This window comes from Carex rostrata, chromosome 12, assembly GCF_964058835.1.
Source record: "Carex rostrata chromosome 12, lpCarRost1.2, whole genome shotgun sequence".
Classification (NCBI taxonomy): domain Eukaryota; kingdom Viridiplantae; phylum Streptophyta; class Magnoliopsida; order Poales; family Cyperaceae; genus Carex; species Carex rostrata.
Window position 1 is genome coordinate 11,027,948 of NC_135929.1, and position 19,454 is coordinate 11,047,401.

Here is a 19,454-nt window from a genome sequence, read left to right on the forward strand (position 1 = left end):
CTAAAGAACTTTTAGGTAAAAAACAAAGATGACACAATTAATTAGGTAATCTAACTCGAAAGTATTTAATATAAGAAAAAAAACGTAATAGGACATGGTGTAAGTTAAAAGTATTAATTTCTTGGAAAAGTATACATTTATTTACAAAGATACCAATTTTAAGTTGGTTTTTCTTGTAAAATTTGTCTTCCAATGCATATATATTAAAGCAGTTTTAATTACCCATAACTTACCTAGGAACATTTAAACCTACTGACAAGCAGTTCTGTAGCTGTCTAAAGTCTTCTCTTACTTGGTTCTATTTTTTTGTAGGTCAATTTTGAAACAAACGAGTACATTACGTCTGTAAATGGCCACGTGGGCAGAATAAATTCGATTTGTTTTGTGATGTCACTGGTACTAAAAACTAATTTGAGGGATTATGGACCTTTCGGCGACGGTGAGGTAGATCTTTGGAAACCTTTCGAATTTTCTGCGCCTCTCGGCGGTCAAATAATTGGCTTTCATGGATACTATAGTGTTGAATCATTTGTCAACGCTCTTGGAGTTTATGTCCGGCAGGTAGGCACAACTATCATGTTTTTCATTAACTATTCTGAATTTATTTTCTATTTCCTTGTTGTACACCGGATCTTTCTGAAAATTATATTTAAATTAATATAAGTTTATGATAATTCGCATATTAGGATTCGACCCGTACTAAGAATCTATATTTTAATTAAAAAGTTCAAACAATTGATCCGAACCATTAAACATAATATTCATATGAAAATATACTTGGTGACTAAATTTAATATGTTTTCATAATTTTTTTCTATTTCATAATATCCGAACCATCAAACAATTGACTCCAAGTCCCTGGATTATAGTTGTCCTTTGATGTTTATGGGCTCAAATTAATAGAACCATTTTCAACTGATTCAAATTGATTTTTGAAGAGGGCTCCAATTGTCGACAGAAATAAACATGGGCGACCATTGAAATAATTGGGGCTTTTTTATTTACCTAGTATGAAAATATTTTTTCTTTGTTGCCTAAAAAAAGTAGTTGTGAGAAACAAAATCTAACTCATCTTTATTGATAAAATTTATAAAAGGGCAGATGATTATATCTTTGAGATAATTCATTGTAGTTCACCTTAAATTATTGTTTAGTGGAAAACAAATATATGGTAGTGTGAAAAATGAGGACAATATTGTTTTTAGAGTTTTTATTATTTTATTTTATTACATTTGATCAAGATCCTTCAACCTTTGGTTTCTATTTTATTGAAATATTGGTTTCTAACATAGAATGTATATAACATGTATTTAGTGTTCTCTATATCCAGTCAGATGGTACTATAATAAAGAAGGGGCCATTCCTTGGTAACGGTGGTATAGTGAAACATATGGATCCAACGTGCATTACTCGCATAGTTAAAATTAGAATCTACCATGGTGACAAGATTAGTGGTCTTAATGTGTATTTTGAACGTAATGGCACTACTCAATGCACTGGTCTTTGGGGCAAAAATGAAGGAACGTTGGATGAGGTACGAACAATTTTCTGCTTTAATTTACTAATATATGTCACTTTTTTTATATTGTAAATTAAGATCGATGAAGCTCAAATGACCCAAATTTTTTATTTATATCCAAAACAAAATTAAATTTAAAAAACTAACAAGTTTGGCATAGGATTTCGAAATCTACACAAACCGGAAAAAAGTTTTCCAGTAATTCAGTCTAAAATCGGAAAAAAAAAAATTCCGGTTTTACAATTCCAAAACCAGCGAAAAAAAAATTATAAATTTTTTTTCCGGTTTTGGAATTCCAAAACCTTTTCAGAAAAAGAAAACCAAATTTTTTTTACAGTTTCAATATTTTTTCTTTTTTAAGATTTTTTTTATTTAAATAGAAATATTTATAATTTATTTATTTTTTGTATTGAAATATTAGAAATATTTAATATATTTCTTTGAAAATAGATGACATACTATATAATTTGATTTATTAGAAAAACTGCTACAAATAACCCAGATCAATATTATGTGTTATTGAAAAAAAATAAAAATGTTTGGATTCTCAGTTATTGATACCGGTTCAAAAGTCACTTCCAAGTAAATACAGAAAATATTGTCATCTTTCTAGTACATTTAATTTCTAAAAAGTGGTATCTATTTAAAAAAAAACAAATTTTTTAAGTTATTTAATGAATGTTATTAAAAAGAATTTTCAAAATAGATACAACTTTTTATAAATTAAATGTACTAGAAGGGTCACAATATTTTTTATATTACCTATAAGTGACTTTTAAACTGGGATCAATAACTCAAAATTCAAACATTTTTTTTTCCAATAGCACATAAAGAAATATATTAATTTTTCTTACATTCGCAAAAATTCCGGCATTAAAAATGTTGATCCGGGTTATTTGTAACAGTCTTTCTAATAAATCAATTTATATAGTATTCCATCTATTTTCAAAGAAATATATTAAATATTTATAATATTTCAATATAATAAATAAATAAATTATAAATATTTCTATTTAAATAAAAAAAATCTTAAAAAAGAAAAAAATATATTGAAACCGTAAAAAAATTTTCCGGTTTTTCTTTTTTTTTTTTTTATGAAAAGGTTTTGGAATTCCAAAACCGGAAAAAAATTTTACGGTTCTTTTTGTTTTTTTTTGCCACTGGTTTTGGAATTGTAAAACCAGAATTTTTTTTCCGGTTTTAGACTGAATTACCGGAAATTTTTTTTCCGGTTTGGGTAGATTTCGAAATCTTGCCTAACTTTGGTTATTATTTGAAATTAATTTTTTTTTTGGATATTTATAAAAAATTCGGTCAAATGACTGATGACTTTTAATTCATAATTATATATTCTTAAATTAGTGTCTGGATAAATTATTATCAAACAAAATAACAATAAAACAACAAAATACAGAAGTTGGGACAACCAGGTCTAATTAGTTGGTTAATTAATTGACCCAATTTGTATACACAAGGGCTCTTTTTTTTATTTTGGCCCGGTACTGAAACAGAGAGCTCTTTACGTAAAACAAAATTAATAAACTGATTAAAATCTGCGGATTATTGTTATTAGCTTTTTGTACTTTTCATCATAGCAATTAGCAATACGCGACTGAAGCGTTTAATATGTTAGGAACTACACGACTGAAGCATTTAATTGAAAAAAAACAAAATAAATAAGATAAAATAATGATGTAAGTTGAAGGTACTCTCTTTTCTTGGAACAATGTCAATGTTGTATATATACAAAAGTACCATTATGAAATTTTTGGTTGTTCCTTGTAAAGTTTGTCTCCTAATGCACAATTTAGAATTTTAATCATTCATAACTTACCAATTAACACAGTAGTAGAAGTTATTAAAAAATAATTATGTGCATGCATAAAGTTTTCTCACTAGTTTTATGTTTTTTCAGATAAATTTTAAATCAAATGAGTACATTAAGTCTGTAAAAGGTTACTTGGACGATAGTGATAATATGTTGTCACTGGTACTGGTAACTAATTTGGACATTTATGGACCATACGGCACAGAAGAAGGGGAATCCTTTGAACACCCTTCTCTGCACGGTCAAATTATTAGCTTCTTTGCATGTGTTGGAATTAATTGTGTTTTCCATCTTGGAGTCTATATCCAGGTATTTACAACATTAATTTATGTTTGTCAAAACTACTCTGAAACTTTTTTTCTAATTATTCTTTGTCATCTTCGTAAGCCTTAATTTACTGTCAATTATATTTACTGCCAAGGTACCAACAATAAGTAAGTCGGTGCTTTGCGGGGGCAGTGGGGGTTCAGCAAGAGATGTGGACGACGTGTCTGCCATTTCTAGTATTTGTGTTGTCAAGATTCGATATGATGATGATACTATTCATGCTCTTTCTGTGCGTTATAGACTTAATGATTCTTCTTATAAAGAAACACCACTCTGGGGCGGAGAAACAGGAAAGCTGATTGAGGTACGTACAAAATTCTTGCACCAAACATAAACTCCTCTCCTGGGGCGATTTTACAATTTTTAAATATTTTTTTTCTATTCTTTTTAGTATTAATTGCAGATACATACAAAAGAGCAAACGAACTGTTTATAAAAATTAAAAGCTACCAACAAACTGTTATTGTTGTAAATGTAACTCGGATTGTGAATGGTATAGGAGGGGAGTTTATATAACTTGATTTTTATTTCTTACAAATGAGTATACAATATTTTACAAGGCTCTGATATATTTTCTCAGTCTTACTCAGGACTCACTTCTCTGATCCACTTTTTTTACACATAAGCTCATCCTATTTATACTAATATATGTCGGTACTAAAATTTTTAAATTTTACATATTTATTCTACCGACATTATAAATATTTCAGTACTAAAGTTTTTAGATTTTACATATTTATTCTACCGACATTATTAATATATGTCGGTTGATTTCTCTAGAGAGTATATGATATGTACATGTCTTCTAACTATGATATGTTACGAGAGTATAGAACTTTATCAGATAATACACTTGCATTATAACCGGCTATGTATCTTCAACACACTAGAATTGATTAATGGGCTTGGGCTTTCCGATAATAATTTTTACTGGGCTCCTGAAGTTGTTGCTGTCAATTTCAACAGTTATGTGCATAAAGTTTTCTATATGGTTTTGTAGATCGATTTTGGTCCATATCAATACATTAAGTCTGTGAGAGGCTATGTTGGCTACTTCGGTGACATATTTACTGTGAGGTCACTGGAACTGATAACCAATTACAGACGAAGTTATGGACCATACGGCAAGGAAGAAGGGACTCCTTTCGAACTCTCTGCTTTTGACGGTAAAATCATAGGTTTCCATGGACGCTCTGGGGAGTACCTCAATGCCATTGGAGTTTATGTCAAGGTACTAGTATTACTTCTCACAAGCAACTCTGAAACTTGTTTATATATGTCTTATGCATTTGACCTCATTATATTTTAATTCGTTTTCAATTGTTTTATAATTAACAAAATGTGTTATTATTAAGTCCAACGGCTATACAATCAAATATCAATCTGTTGAGGTTAATTGCAGCCGTTGATTATTGTGTGAAGGAATTAAACTTGACTCATCAAACTTTGCAGTGGCATGATTGATGGCACGATTTTGAAGGTCAAACGTGGTTCTTCTTGGACAAATAAAATATGGATTTGAAGCTTTATTCAATTTTAAGATGATCAAAGTTTCAAGTCTATTAGAATTTCGTATAGAATTAAACTTATGGTTTTTGAGCGAAGTATGCGTGGGTAATTGTTATCTCAAAATTTTGTTTTTCAGTTTTTATTTTTATTTATTTATTTATGAAATTCTAGAGTTGGTATTCGATTTTTATGGCTATAAAACAGTTGCCTTGTAATTTAGGGTGTTATAAAACAGTTGCTATAAAGAAAGTTATGGTTTTTGAGTGAAGCATGCCGTGAGAATAGTAAGAAATTAAATTTAATAATGATCTTACAAATTTTAAAATGTCAAATTTATTTTATAAGAAATCAAGAAGTCAAAAAACAAAAAAACAATCAATGCATTAAAATAATTTATACATCTTCATTTTTTTATAGCTTGACTTTGTATTAAATGAGTTTGAAAATTCTCAATATCTTGAATTTGTCGCTTGAAACAAATTCGAAAGTTTTTTAAGTTAAGCTTACCAAACCTTTTTTATGAGCCTACCACATTCTAACCTCACTCATATTATAGGAAGCAGCTAATAGTCCTCGGACTCCAATCCCTCAAAAATTCTCGGAAGTCCCTATAAACTAATGGACCGAAGTCGGTAAACTTCAATACTAAATCATGTAAACCAATTCAGTGAATCCTGTAAACATAAAAACTTTTCATTTCTGTGTAATTCCCAATTACCTGCACTTTAACCTCCACTTTAACAACTTTAACTGTTTTGATCAGAACTACTTTTAGACCTTTGACCAGGACCACATCTAAACGATCTCTAAGTCTTTTAAACTTAATAACTAACTATGACCACTTTAAAATTTGGTAAACATATATATGTAAAAAAAAATCAATTTTTTTTTTAATTTTGTTTTTCAAAAAATAAATTCAATTTTTTTGTTTCAATTTTTTTTTTCAAATCTCCTTCTAAATGCTACTTTCAATTATTTTGAATTCTGTAAACCTTGTCACATAAGTTTGTAGAGAGATTCGTTGAATCATGTAAACCGATAAAAAAAAATTGAAATGATATTTTTTTTTCAAAATTTTATTTTATTTTTCAATTTTTTAAAAATTTGCATATGAATGCTACTTTCAATTGTTTTGAATTCTGTAAACCTGATCACATAACTCTGTAGACAATTTTGTTGAATACTATAAACCGGTAAAAAAATTTCAAATTTTATTTTTTTAAATTTTATTTTTTTAATTTGCATCTATATGCTACTTCCAATTTTTTTTTTTTTTTTAATTTGCATCTAAATCCTACACCCAATTGTTTACATATACAAACACATATAATTGTTGAAATTTAAGTTAGGATGAGTATATTTATTATCTACGTTGAAATTCTACTCTTAATTTAGTAACACATGTTGAAGGAAAAGGAAAATAAGAAAGGTGTGTGGTTTACTATACGAGCCGTTTGTCCAGCGCTTTTTCCAGCTTTCCTTATCCGAGATGCAAGTAGTTTTGCGTTGCTTTACTTAATACAGCACTCTTTTGTACATTCAGATATATACTGCTGTACTTTTCATTTTTTATTTATTTTACCAGTAAAATCCCCAAGCAAAAACCAACAGAAATAAAAAAACAACAGTTTTCTTTGTAAACCCCTTACTGGAAAAACTGTCTACCATAAAATTTAGCCAAAAAAACATTAATTAGAAAACCCTCCACAAGAATTCTTCCGTTTTTATTAGAGGAACCAATCAGTTCAGCTCTGAAGTGATACATGTACCAGTAACCAGTTTTTTTTTTTTTTTTTTTTTAAAAAAAACCCTAAAAATGAGTTCCTTTTTGTAATTATTTCCAGCTAAAATATAATCACACAGTGATGACCTGAAGTTATGACTTCCTCCCTCACCCCTCCTCCCCTCCCCCCTTCTTTCACCTCCTCGCCTCCTCCTACTACTCCATCTAGCCCTTCCTATCTTCTGTTAACTCTAGCTTACCTTCTCCTAGCCTACATAATCATAATTACTTGCTCTCTCATTGGAATACTATGCATCCTCTCTCTAGTACTCCTTGTACTCACTACGCTACTACTCTCACTAGGATTTAAGAATAACTCCAAATAGTTATCTTATTTTTCCTTTTCCACCTAAAACATGTTTTGCAGTGAGAATAAATTAAGGTCCAAATTAAAATTTTTACTCCGACTTGGCATTGATGTGTTAATTATAAAATTATTAAAGGGTGATATTCTAATTTGGGTTCTTTGTTGTTACTCAGCCATGTTATTTCTAAATGATTGCTCCTTTCGGTAATTTGCTAGACAAATGCTGTGCAAATTTCTCAAAAATGCTGTTGCATTGCATGGTTTGATGAGTTGACCGATTATTTTGATACAATTTTTTAGAGTTCCGAAATATTGGATTACGGGTCGTTCCAATTTGAGGCATTAGAACAGGGTCGAATCTATATTTTGGGCTGGGCCTTAAATCCTTTTAATCTGCTTGCGTTTTTCTTTGTGCATTGTTGTTTATGTAGGGACATTTCTGAACGAAGAAGGTTTCTTTGTGCATTGGTTGATTGAACACTTTGATCGAATTTCTTTTCTTTGTTTTCCTTTCGGAAATAGAACACCTTGAATTATCATTTCAATCAAACCTATTAACGAGCTCTGGACTTAAATTAAATTATGTTGTTTTTCTTCGTATTGAGCATATTAACAACATTACAATTTAGAAATAGATGATGCTAAATAAAACAACATAAAGATAAATTAAGTATTAACTAATTAATGAATAAAAATAAAGAATTACTTCAGCTAATTGATTAAGATAACAATTTTTTTTCTGATGTTAGATTAATATTTTCTTGATTTGTTAATCCTTTAAGCCAGTAACCAATTTTTTGCTATGGCGTCTCTAAAGTAATAATTTTTTGCTCCAATTTTTTTCCTCATTTTTCATTTTCATATTACATAATATAACACAGGTATTGATCCGCCGAAAGCTTGGAATAGGCATAAAAAAAAGTATTTGACAACATGCATATTTTCTCTCGTGGATAAATTGCTATGCTAGATGGGATAATTTATTGAATTATTTCTCCATTTCCAAAATAGCATAAAAAACATTGGATATAAACATGTTTAGAAACCCTAAAAATCACGAAGATAACTTGGTAATTGGAAGGGAAAATTACTCCATTAGGTCATAAAATATGAGGGTAATGTGGAGTTACATCGGAGTAACTTAAACCACCTCTCTAAATATATTAACTTGTTTCACACTTAGGTCCTATTCGACAGTAATCCCGAAAGTTACTGTTTACGTGGGAAAAAAAAAATTCACTCAGACTGAATTTTTTTTCCCCACGTGAAAATAAAATGCAGTTCAAAATTTTTTATTCCTATACCCATTCCTATTCTCTATTGGGCTGCTGAACAGGCCCTTACTCTGTCTATAGGCCCACTATTATAGACACTTCTTCATTTTCTAATTTCTCTCTCCTCTAATCGAATTAATTTTAGTCATAACTTAAACTATCAAAGAAGAAGTAAGATGAAGGAAACAACTTAATTTTCTAAAAATCATGACCTTAGGAGGTTGGTTGATTATTTTTTAGTGTCAATAGTCAATACCACCCTCATTTCATTTTGTAGATCCCTTCACATAATTTTTGAAAAGTAGTCATACGTTTGAAATTAAAATTTCATGTCAAAAGTTATGCTCATTTGAAGTTTGAATTTGCATTTGCATTTTTTTTTAATTTCTTTGATCCTCAAACCTTTTTTTTTTATCAAATTAAATTAGTCATCAACAAATTAATAAACTATTAAAAAATACAAATTATTTACATTTTTATTTTGATCGATCATGTTACTTCATAACACATCGTTTTTATAAATTAATTCTCAATCACTTTCGAACTATCTTCATTCTAGATATTGCATTCTGATTTTAATTTTCGAACCATCTTCAAATATTTTTACAAATTATTTTGTATTCTTGCTATTAATTTTTTTTTTTTGCATCCCACAAATTTAGTTATCTTTTAAATTCCTCAAGTTGAAATATAGTGGATCGCTAAATGATTGTTCTACTTGCTCCAGCCTGTAATTGAGGCCATGTTTCTTCAATAGTGAATGATCTTTTTTTTTTATTATTTGAAATATGTTTTTATATAGGTTGTTCACTTGCTCTTAATCCGGGAGAGATACCAGTAGAGGCTTTAATTTCTTTTAGTTTATATAAGAGTAAATGGGAATTATTAATTTAGAAGGGTGATCTATTTCATTATAACATTACTGGTATCGTGCCCATGCGTTGCAACGAGAACATATTAAGATTGAACATATATAAGAGTAAATAATAAATAGGAACAACAACAAACGAAAAATGGATCAAATATAAAATAAAAATTGGATATAATAAATAAACAGTATACAAAGCTGCCCAGCTTGCAATATCAGTGTCAAAATTATAGTTTGTCTCCTTATAAAGGAAATTGGATATAATAAATGAACAACATATAGAGTTGCCGAATATACAATATCAGTGCCAAAATTATAGTTTGCCTCGTTATAAAAATAGATATGCAGAGAGATTTATGAATTTCATCCTCATTAATTTATATGATATATTATATAGTTTCTTTCTTATATACAACAACATTTATTATAAATTACATACATTGTAAAATAAATGTACAGATGCAGTAGAACACCCATGATTAGATAAGGGTATTCTGGTCCATATAATTTGATTCATCAAGTATAATGATATTCTGGTAATTTTGCTTAAGATTTTATTTTTTTTTGTCTCAATGCACCGTTTAACTTGATTCTTATATTTTTTTTCCAAATAAGTAGCATTAATTGCTGCCTGTTTCTTAGATTGGGTATCACCAATAAACTAATTAATTAAGAAAAACAAAAGTGCCTTGAAATCTTACTATTCAATATGTTGGAACCTGATTTTGAAAAAAAAGATAGGATATTTCAAAATTCCAGAATCTTCCGATTTGCAAAAAAAAAAAAGGAAAGAAAAGATAAATGCTTCCTAGTATGCTTTTAATCCATTGTTGACAAAGGAAGTATATGGATTTTATCTACAGATTAGAAAGATGTGATAATTCCCATTCTTATGGCCATAGGGTTAGAGTGATCTGTATAGGAACAAAATTGGATAATATATTATAGATTTTCTCCACAAGTTCGGAAAGATTGAATAATTTTCATTTTCATTGGTGAAAATATAGCAAGAGATGTACGTAGATAGTGAAAAGGAGAAATAAGGAAACAAAGAAAAAAGTGGCTAAAAGACTACCGTCTATTTAATTTTAATTGTAACATCATATGACAGAGTGCGTGTGGCGAGTATGTTTTTAACTAAATTTAGACTTCTATATGTAAAAAAGATGCAATTAATCAAAAGAAGATATATTATTTGATTGGAGGGTTGATATTAAATCCAAAGTTTTATCTTTCAATCTGAGCCGTTGACAGATCAGGACAACTACGTGCATAATATAAGAAAATAGATATTTCATAAAACACTCTTGATCTGTTTCATTATAACATTTTTTAAAATTTACACTGTCATTTGGAGGCTCAGAAGAATGTTTTTTTTTTTTTTATGTTTTATTTATAAATGTACATTTGAGAACAGAGTCTTAGAAAAAAAAAATGCTTGAATTAAATTATAGTTTTATTTCTGACCTTGATTTTATGCTAATTTTTCTCATTTATTAAAACACTCATTTGTTATAAAAAATATTATGCAGCGGACAAACAAGGCATTTTAGTAACTTGACAACATAATTGCAAACAATATTTGTGATTTGTGGTATTTTAGAAGGATTGTAATATTTAATATATAGCTACTGTAATTGTATCTTTTATTTTGAAACAAATTGTGCTATTTAAATGGGACTATGAGTTCAATTCAAAATTTATGATAAATTAAATTGTCAAAAGGAGATATCAAATAAACATAAATGAATTTGTCTCCAGAAACTAAACAATTGCATGAACATGGGGTTAAGTAGTTACATGGATCTTCAATAAAATATAATATAAACAAGGGAATAAAGTAGTTGCATGGGCATGGAGTTAAGTTGTTGCAAGGCCCTTCAATAAAATATAATATAAACAAGGGGGGTAAAGTACTTGCATGGGCATGGAGTTAAGTAATTGCAAGGCCTGTTAATACAATATAATATCTACCATGCGTTTGAGTAGTTGCATGGACATGGGGTTCAGTTGTTGCAAGGACCTCCAATTAATTATAATATCTGACCTTCAAAACGTAATTGCAAGAGTAGATAGAAAACAGTTGCATAGTTGTACATCACACATTTGCATGCGATAGATGTTGCAAGGGACTACCCTTGCAACAAGTTTGAGGTATCCGGAAACACCATTTTTGTTGCAAGGATCGTCCTTACCTTGCAACAAACTAGTGCTACCCTTGCAATAAACTCGGATTCTAGTAGTGAAGTAAGTCGGAGCCTTGCAATGACCGTAGTTGTTTAGCAAGAGAGATGCACTAGACATTTCCCATTGATCGCGTTCTTGAAGTCATTATAGCCATGGAGATACTATCGATGCTCTTTCTGTATATTATGAAATTGATTATTACACTACTAAAAGCACCCTACTCTGGGGCTGAGAAACAAGAGCACTGACTAAGGTACCCGATTCTTGCACCAAACATGAACTTCCCTTGGGTCAATTTTATATTTTTTTGGTATTGCAGATGCACACAAAAGAGCAAGCGAACTGTTTGTAAATATTATAAGCTACCAAAAACAGTTATGTGAATAAAAGTGTTTTTTATGGTTTTGTAGGTTGTTCTACAATCCAGCGAGTATTACGCATACGTCTGTGAGAGGCTATGTTGGCTACTTCGGTGACTTATTTGTTATGAGGTCACTACAACTGATAACCAACTTGAAAAGTTACAGACCATACGGCAAGGAAGAAGGGACTCCTTTCGAACTCTCTGCTTTTGGTGGTAAAATCATAGGTTTCCATGGATGCTCTGGGGCGTACCTCGACACTATTGGAGTTTATGTCAAGGTACTAGTATTACTTCTCACAAACTACTCCAAAACTTGTTTAGTTATTTATGAAATCGACCTCTTCATTATATTTTAATGGGTTTTCAATTGTTTTATAATTAACAAATTGTGTTATAGTAATTAAGCCCAACGGCTGTACAATCAAATAGCAATCTATTGATCAGCTTAATTACAGCATTGATTATTGTGTGAAGGAATTGAACTTGACTCATCAAATTTTGCAGTGGCCAGAAGATAGAAGCTGATTGTTGCCACAATTTTGAAGGCCAAACGTGGTTCTTCTTCGACAAATAAAATATGGAATATTTGAAGCTTTTGTCTATTTTCAGATGATGAAAGTTTCAAGTCTATGAGAGTTTCGTATAGAAAGTTATGGTTTTTGAGTTAAACATGCGTGAGTAATTGTTATCTCAAAATGTTGTATATCAGTTTTTTTTATGTATGAATATGTAGACTTGGTATTTGATTTTATTGCTATAAAACAATTGCCTTGTAATATTACGTCATAGAGTGTTATGATAATTGTAAAAAATTAAAATTTTATATGTACACGCATCACTAGTAAAGTAAATTAGTTTTTTGAATTCGTTGCTAGCAATAGATTAATTTTGGAGTTAAGCTAACCAAACCCTTTTGATGAGCCTACCACGCGGTAGCCTCACTCATATTTGTATATATGAATGAAAATATAAATCGATGTGTTATTCTGTATAGTTGGCAGACTAGAGAATAAATGTGCTGCCCTCATATTTCTAGCAAACTTTGCCATTCTATCTAACTCATGTATGTGCTACCCTCAGAATAAAATATTTTAATTAATTTTATTATTAGCAGTGCTGAAAAAATTCTTAAGTTCTCATTTTATTTAAGTACAGGAAGGCGTTATGATTTTTTTTTTTTATTTATAAATTCCATCTAGAACTAGATTGCGAACATGCATAGATGCATCTCACATAGAAAGAGTAATATTTTAGTGAACTGTGTTAAAGATGATTCGTATTCAACTTTTCTTTTTGCAATCAGATTCTTTCAATTTTGTCTTAAAAAACCATTTGACAATTTGTTTTCATTTAGTCTTGCATTACATACATAATAGTTCTGATAAGAACAATATATCATGTTCTTGTTCTGCAATCAAATTCTGTCATTTTGGTCGCCACCTCCTCCAACCAAAGAAAAAAAAATTATATAGATTTGATATTTTTGGACCGTACTTACAAGTAAAAAAACAAGCATCCGTTAAAGTTTCAGAAAAGCATTGTAAGCACCATGCCCCAAAAGAAATGAATGCTGTCCAGGAGTTGTGACACATGTTATCCTTTCATCTGTTCCCTTCAGATACCAAACAGGTTTTATAAGGCCTCAATTCAATGATGAAGAAAAAAGGTCGGTATGGTTGAGTTAATTATAGCAACGATTGGTACAGTTGGGTTTTGTCTTGAAATGTCGGCCCAGAAAGAAATGCTTTTTGGGCCAAGTCAATACAAAAGATGTGACATCCAGTTTTTTTTTTTTCTTTTCTTTTCCTTCTTTTTCCATTTTTTTTTTGGCAGTGATAAGAAATGAACGAGATTTATTATGGGTTAACGGGACGTTGTTGATAGCAACATTTTTATATTTAGTTTATCTCTTATTTTTCCAATCTCTTGTAAAATATGGTGGTAGACGAGATATAAGAATTAGTTCCAGTTATTAATTGGAGCAGAATTTAACATTTCTTTAAAGACTGATTGGGATTATGTTTTAATAAATACTAATTTGAGACAATAATAATTTCCACTCGGTCAACCAAATCCTGCATTTTTCATTCCCAATAAAAATGTCATTTTTTTCTAATTAATATTGCACCAAAAAAATATTCAGAATAACTCAAAACAGTTATCTTTTATTTAGTTATTTTTCCTTTTCCACCTAAAACACTGTTTTGGAGTGAGAACAATTTAAGGGTCCAATTTCAAAATTTTAGTCCGAGGTGGTATTGATGAGTTAATTATAAAATTATCAAAAGGGTGATATTCTAATGTGTTCTTCCTTGTAACTTGGTCATGTTATTTCTAAATGATTTCTCCTTTCAGTAATTTGCTAGACAACATGCTCTGAAAATTTCTCAAAAGTGCTGCATTGCATGATTTGATGAGCTGACCGATTATTTTAATACAATTTTTTAGAGTTTCCAATTCTTGGATTACGGGTCGTTCCAATTTGAGGCATAAGATCTGGGCCAGATTCATATTTTGGGCTGGCCCATAAAATCCTTCTTTCCTGCCATCGTTTTTCTTTGTGCATTGGCGCTTTATGTAGGGCCATTTTGGAAAGGAAAAGGTTTCACCGATACAGCAACACAACCTCCCAAGTACCCACATCCCCTTGAACACTTTGAATTTCTTTTCTTTGTTTTTATTTTGGAAATAAAACACGTTGAGTTATCCATTTCAATCAAATCTGTTAACGAGCTCTGGTGCTAAGCTTCCAATGACATCATATATGTGCTAAGCTTCCAATGAAATTATATATGTGCTTTGCAAAACACAACTGCACACAAACACACAGTTTGATTATTACGAACAACAGTATTTCTCGATGGTAGCAGTATGAAGAACTGCATTCATGATTCTGTTCTTCTCGGACTTAACCCCAACAAATTAAGGACCCCTCATAAGCACTGTGGTCAGGAACTGGTATAGTCATGAGATTTTAATCTTTGTTGCGAATAATAATTTTTTGCAATCTTTTGATCTAGTGATTCATGTGTATGACAAGAGGGTACCATGCCCATTCTTGAAGAACTAGGTAAGAAATTTGTGTAGCTCAAGGGTTATAATATCTTACCAGCTAGCCTTCAATATATATGTTTTTTTTATTCCTATAGTTTCGATGCTTGATTTTGCTTTTCAGTTCACACTCTCTGGAATGAGATGTCACTCCTTAGTAGAACTAGATTCTTCTACAAAAAGCCGCTGTCTGATGGGTAGCTCGAATTCATCAATGGTGTCTACAGTAAGTGTTTGAAAACTATTCTATAATATTTTATACTCCCTTCTGAAACTTATATGGTCCCATCTCCCAACTTAAACAGTAACAGGTTTAACGGGTCGATATGGCCTGAATTTGGAAATATGAAATTGCTTCATGCATGTTTTAGATTTGAGTCATAATGGGTTAACTGGTCACATATGACATATATACCTGACTATAGCAGACATGGAGAACTTGGAGGTTTTGGATCTTTCCTTTAATAACTTTAACGGGTCCATATGGACCTGCTTCACTTTACTAAGCAAGCTTACATTTTTGTCTAAGTTTAATGTGACACATATATAGCCATGTAGTGCCGAAGGATGGTCAAGTTATGAAGGAAACCCGATATTGAACAGGTTTCTTGGGTTGGTGAAGATCTGTAGATGAGTAGTTTTGTTAATTTTAATTATTTAGATGTTGTGGTATTGTTAATGAATAATGAATAGTTGAAAAACACACTTTTGGATTTTGACAAAATGAGGGTCTGTTTTTTATTAATTTGTGTTAATTTCAAATGAAAGAATTTTTTGTATTAATTTCTTCATTTAGTTTTAATTAGTTACTTGTGCTTGATAGAAGTTTGCATGGTTAATGAGAAATAGAATTTTGTTTTGTTATATTACAGTTTACAAGTCTCTATGTTTTTTTTTTCCCCCTTTTATTACATTCAAGGTTTTTAGATCCAAAAAGAAATGAAATAAATTAATGGGGAACTACACTAAAAAGCTGCCACCAATTATTTTTTTCCCTGTTTTATCAAAATTAACAACTGGTTCCAAAAGAATTAATTTGTGGAATAATTTCAAATGTAACACCCAAAAATTAGGAAATTATGTATTTACCATTAAAAGAATTAATAACTCATTTATTTATTCAATTAATTGAATGATGAAATTAATTAGGTTTAATTAATCTCAATTGGGTTGATGGAAAATACTTAATTATAGAATTTGGAGAGAAAAACATGATTTTACAGTTTTTTGAGAAGAGTACAAGTATGTATTCCAAAATAATAAGAACAAGAATTAATTTGAATGTGCATGACAAAAGGAGCGAAAAATAATGTTCACACTCTCAAGTAACACAATACTTGAACTTAGATTCAGACCGTCTGATTGTAATACTCGTCCCCTTTTCCTGCTCAACTGCATCAAACGATCCTCATCTGTAACCAAATATGAAGTTCAGGTGAGAGTCGTGAGAAAGAATGTTTCTTGAAGGAGTACGTGTAGTTGTATGCTCTAAGAATGCCCGTCGGCGTTGGGACAATTTTTCCATATCACAAGTCACAGAGCGTGGGTTGGAAATAGATAAGTATGTATAGTTGCGAGGGATTTTAAAATGTCAATTTGCTTTACTAGTAAAATTCTATTTTAAAAATATCTCCAGGTTCTTGGTACCTTGGACCCGGACCCATCCGTCAGCTTCGTTCTCCAGTAACCGATAGTGATTAGATACTAAGAAATAAAATGCTCACAGTAACAACTAACAAGCTAGATATTTTTTTTCAACTAACAAGCTAGTAATAACATTTCAAGGAAAAAAATGATAGGTATAACTGTTGAGATTTATGTCTGTTTATCGCATTAGTATATATAAGAAGATAAGAAAATGGAAGGTGGAGTCTTCTCAATTGAAGAGGAGAAATATGGAAATAGATAAATACATCGCTAAAATTCAGTATTTATTCAATTTTAATTGTAACATATCGTGTGACAGCACACATGTGACGGGTATGTTTTTAACTAAATTTAGATTTCTATACATAAAATAGATGTATTTAATTAAAAGAATACAAATTATGTAATTGAAGGATTGAGATCAAATCTGAAGTTTCATCTTTCAATCGTAGCCGTTAGTGGATTGGACACCCAACGTGCTTAATAATAAAATGGAGATGTCCAAGGTAAATAATAGTTTGCCTAGCCCACTTGTTAGGTAATATGGAAAGGTTTCATAAATTGAACTATGAAATGTTATTACTACGTATGATGACAATTATTATTTCAATGTAAGGCCTACGGGCAAATTTGGTAAAAACATAATGAATTAAAATCAACATTATATAGTTGCACAGGAAGCCTGTTTCCAATCAAACAGCCTGCGAATATTTATTTTTGCCACTCCAACCAATGACAGCTGATTTGCCTTTATCCTCCCTTATTAATATTTGGACAAATAATCAGGAGGAAGGGGGAAGGAAATATCTATTTGACTATTAGAAAGGATGGGGAAGTGAGTGTGACCGTTGAATTTTTTAGCAAATATCTTCGTTTTGGTTTAGTATATATCTTGCGATCTTACAAAAAATATCTAGCTTGTTAGTTGTTACTGTGAGCATTTTGTTTCTTAGTATCTAATAACTATCGGTTACTGGAGAACGAAGCAGACGGATGGGTCCAGGTCCAAGGTACCAAGAACCTGGATATATTTTATAGCCTCACAACTGTTATCCTTATCCCTTATCCAGTAACAGGAAAAGAAGAGAAGAAGAAGGGAGGGCATTTTAGTCATTAATTATTTAGAGTGGCAGAATTACAAATTAATGAAGTTTGGAGTGGCATTTTTACAATTTCAAATTTCAGAATGGCATTTTTACAATTTGAAGGTTTTGGAGTGACAAATAACCAATTTTCCCTTTAATTGAATATTAAAATTTTAATCGTATGCAGATAACACGAATACGCATTTGGAATAAGTTGTTGTAGTGGGAAACAAATCTGCTGTGATTCTTGAGAATCACAGGACCTGCTTTTCGAAATCTATCCATTCATTTGTTTTGAGATTTGTGAACATAAAACAACAGATTTTGAGATTTGTACATTTAAAAGAATAGAGGGGTGGATTTGGAAAAGCAGGGCCCTGTGATTCTGTTGAGAATCACAACAGATTTATTTCCTGTTGTACTGTCAGAGGCGGGTAATTTGTGCTAGGCTATACGGTGGGTGTACTGTGTTTTCAATACACTATTTTCAATACTTCCAAAGTATTTATCTTCTAGTTTCATTACTGATATATTTTTTTTTTTGAGAAATGTTCTGGTATCCCAAACCATCATATCCGAATAGTCCCCCAATTAGTTCAACTGCTAATTTTGTACATTTAGAAACCAGTTCAACCAATATATTTCCAATTTTGTCATCCCGTTATTTCTTTTAGAAACCATTGGTCCAGAAATTAATGACCTGCTATAATTCTAGGATTTGCCAAGCTAACACAGGCAAAACAGATGGAGCAAGACACTATTGACTTCGGCTATTGAAATTCAGTAGATAGCGTTAATCATATTTGCCATCGATTGGCGAAACAAAAGCGATGGCATTGGGTTCGTCAAACCCGATGGCCAAACGTGCGTTGCCGATGATATATTGATTAACGCCATATGTTTTGATCCGATAGCATAGGTGTGTACGTACATTTCCTATCGGGGCGATATGCATCAGTTCGAAACCCAATAGTGGAACGCGATTTCAACAGATAAAAAAGTGTTGTTTTGTAGTAGTGATACTAGCTAAGATAATGTTGCATAAATCCAAATCGACTGTTTAGGTTTCAAAAATGAAAATATTAGTCTATAATGTGTGTCATTGTGTAACATGCAAATTACCATAGCCTCATATGAAAATGTGAGTTCATGAATCTATATTTTTGTGTTAAATTACCACAGCCTCATATGTAATATGCAAATTACCGTAGCCTTCATAAGAAAATGTACTTGGACACAATTTTACAATTTTTAAAATTTTCTCTATTTTTTAGATAGATACAAAATCACTTTCTTTATTTGACAGGAAAAAAAGGAAGGTGTTTGTTAAAGTGCGGACAATACACGTAGAGAAAACATAATAATCAGTGAATGACAAGAGCATATCCGATTTAGTTAAAGCAGAATAATATAATTTTCGCACGACTTGCACCTTTAAGCAAATCATAATAATTCAATGGATCCGATGTAGTAGTGTTTGGGTTGGCTCGTGTTTAAGGAAGAGAGGCACACAGGAGCAGGTACCCCTTAAATCAACATGTGATGTGGTCCTGTTGTGTTTGGGAAATTAGCTAGTGAAAGATGTATCAGTGTTTGGGCTCGCTTGTCTTTAAGGCACAGAGGCCCACACTGTACCACAGGGGCAGGAAATTGGTACCAATTATATCAACTTTATTTACCAACTTACTGCACGAGTCATTGAGAA

General features: G+C 30.8%; 2 protein-coding genes across 2 annotated transcripts in view; both read left to right on the top strand.

The window, feature by feature from the left end:
- The window catches only part of LOC144562542 (uncharacterized), a 294,211-nt gene that overhangs the window by 72,807 nt on the left and 201,950 nt on the right, over positions 1 to 19,454 (top strand). The window contains exons 10-11 of the mRNA XM_078311733.1: positions 313 to 561; positions 1,331 to 1,534. Of these exons, the coding sequence (XP_078167859.1) occupies positions 313 to 561; positions 1,331 to 1,534 (453 nt within the window). The remainder of the gene's footprint in view (positions 1 to 312; positions 562 to 1,330; positions 1,535 to 19,454) is intronic.
- Positions 2,840 to 12,710, top strand: LOC144562552 (agglutinin alpha chain-like). Its single transcript, XM_078311743.1, has 4 exons — positions 2,840 to 3,656; positions 3,769 to 3,978; positions 4,675 to 4,905; positions 12,471 to 12,710. Exons 1-4 carry the CDS (start codon positions 3,423 to 3,425, stop codon positions 12,489 to 12,491), a joined length of 696 nt encoding a protein of 231 aa, XP_078167869.1. The 5' UTR covers positions 2,840 to 3,422; the 3' UTR covers positions 12,492 to 12,710.

Excerpts from the sequence above, each read along its gene's own strand:
- LOC144562552 (XM_078311743.1), top strand. The coding sequence starts at position 3,423 with ATGTTTTTTCAGATAAATTTTAAATCAAATGAGTACATTAAGTCTGTA. Across the intron at positions 3,979-4,674 it reads AAACAGGAAAGCTGATTGAG|ATCGATTTTGGTCCATATCA; the intron begins GTACGTACAAAA and ends ATGGTTTTGTAG. Across the intron at positions 4,906-12,470 it reads CCATTGGAGTTTATGTCAAG|TGGCCAGAAGATAGAAGCTG; the intron begins GTACTAGTATTA and ends CAAATTTTGCAG.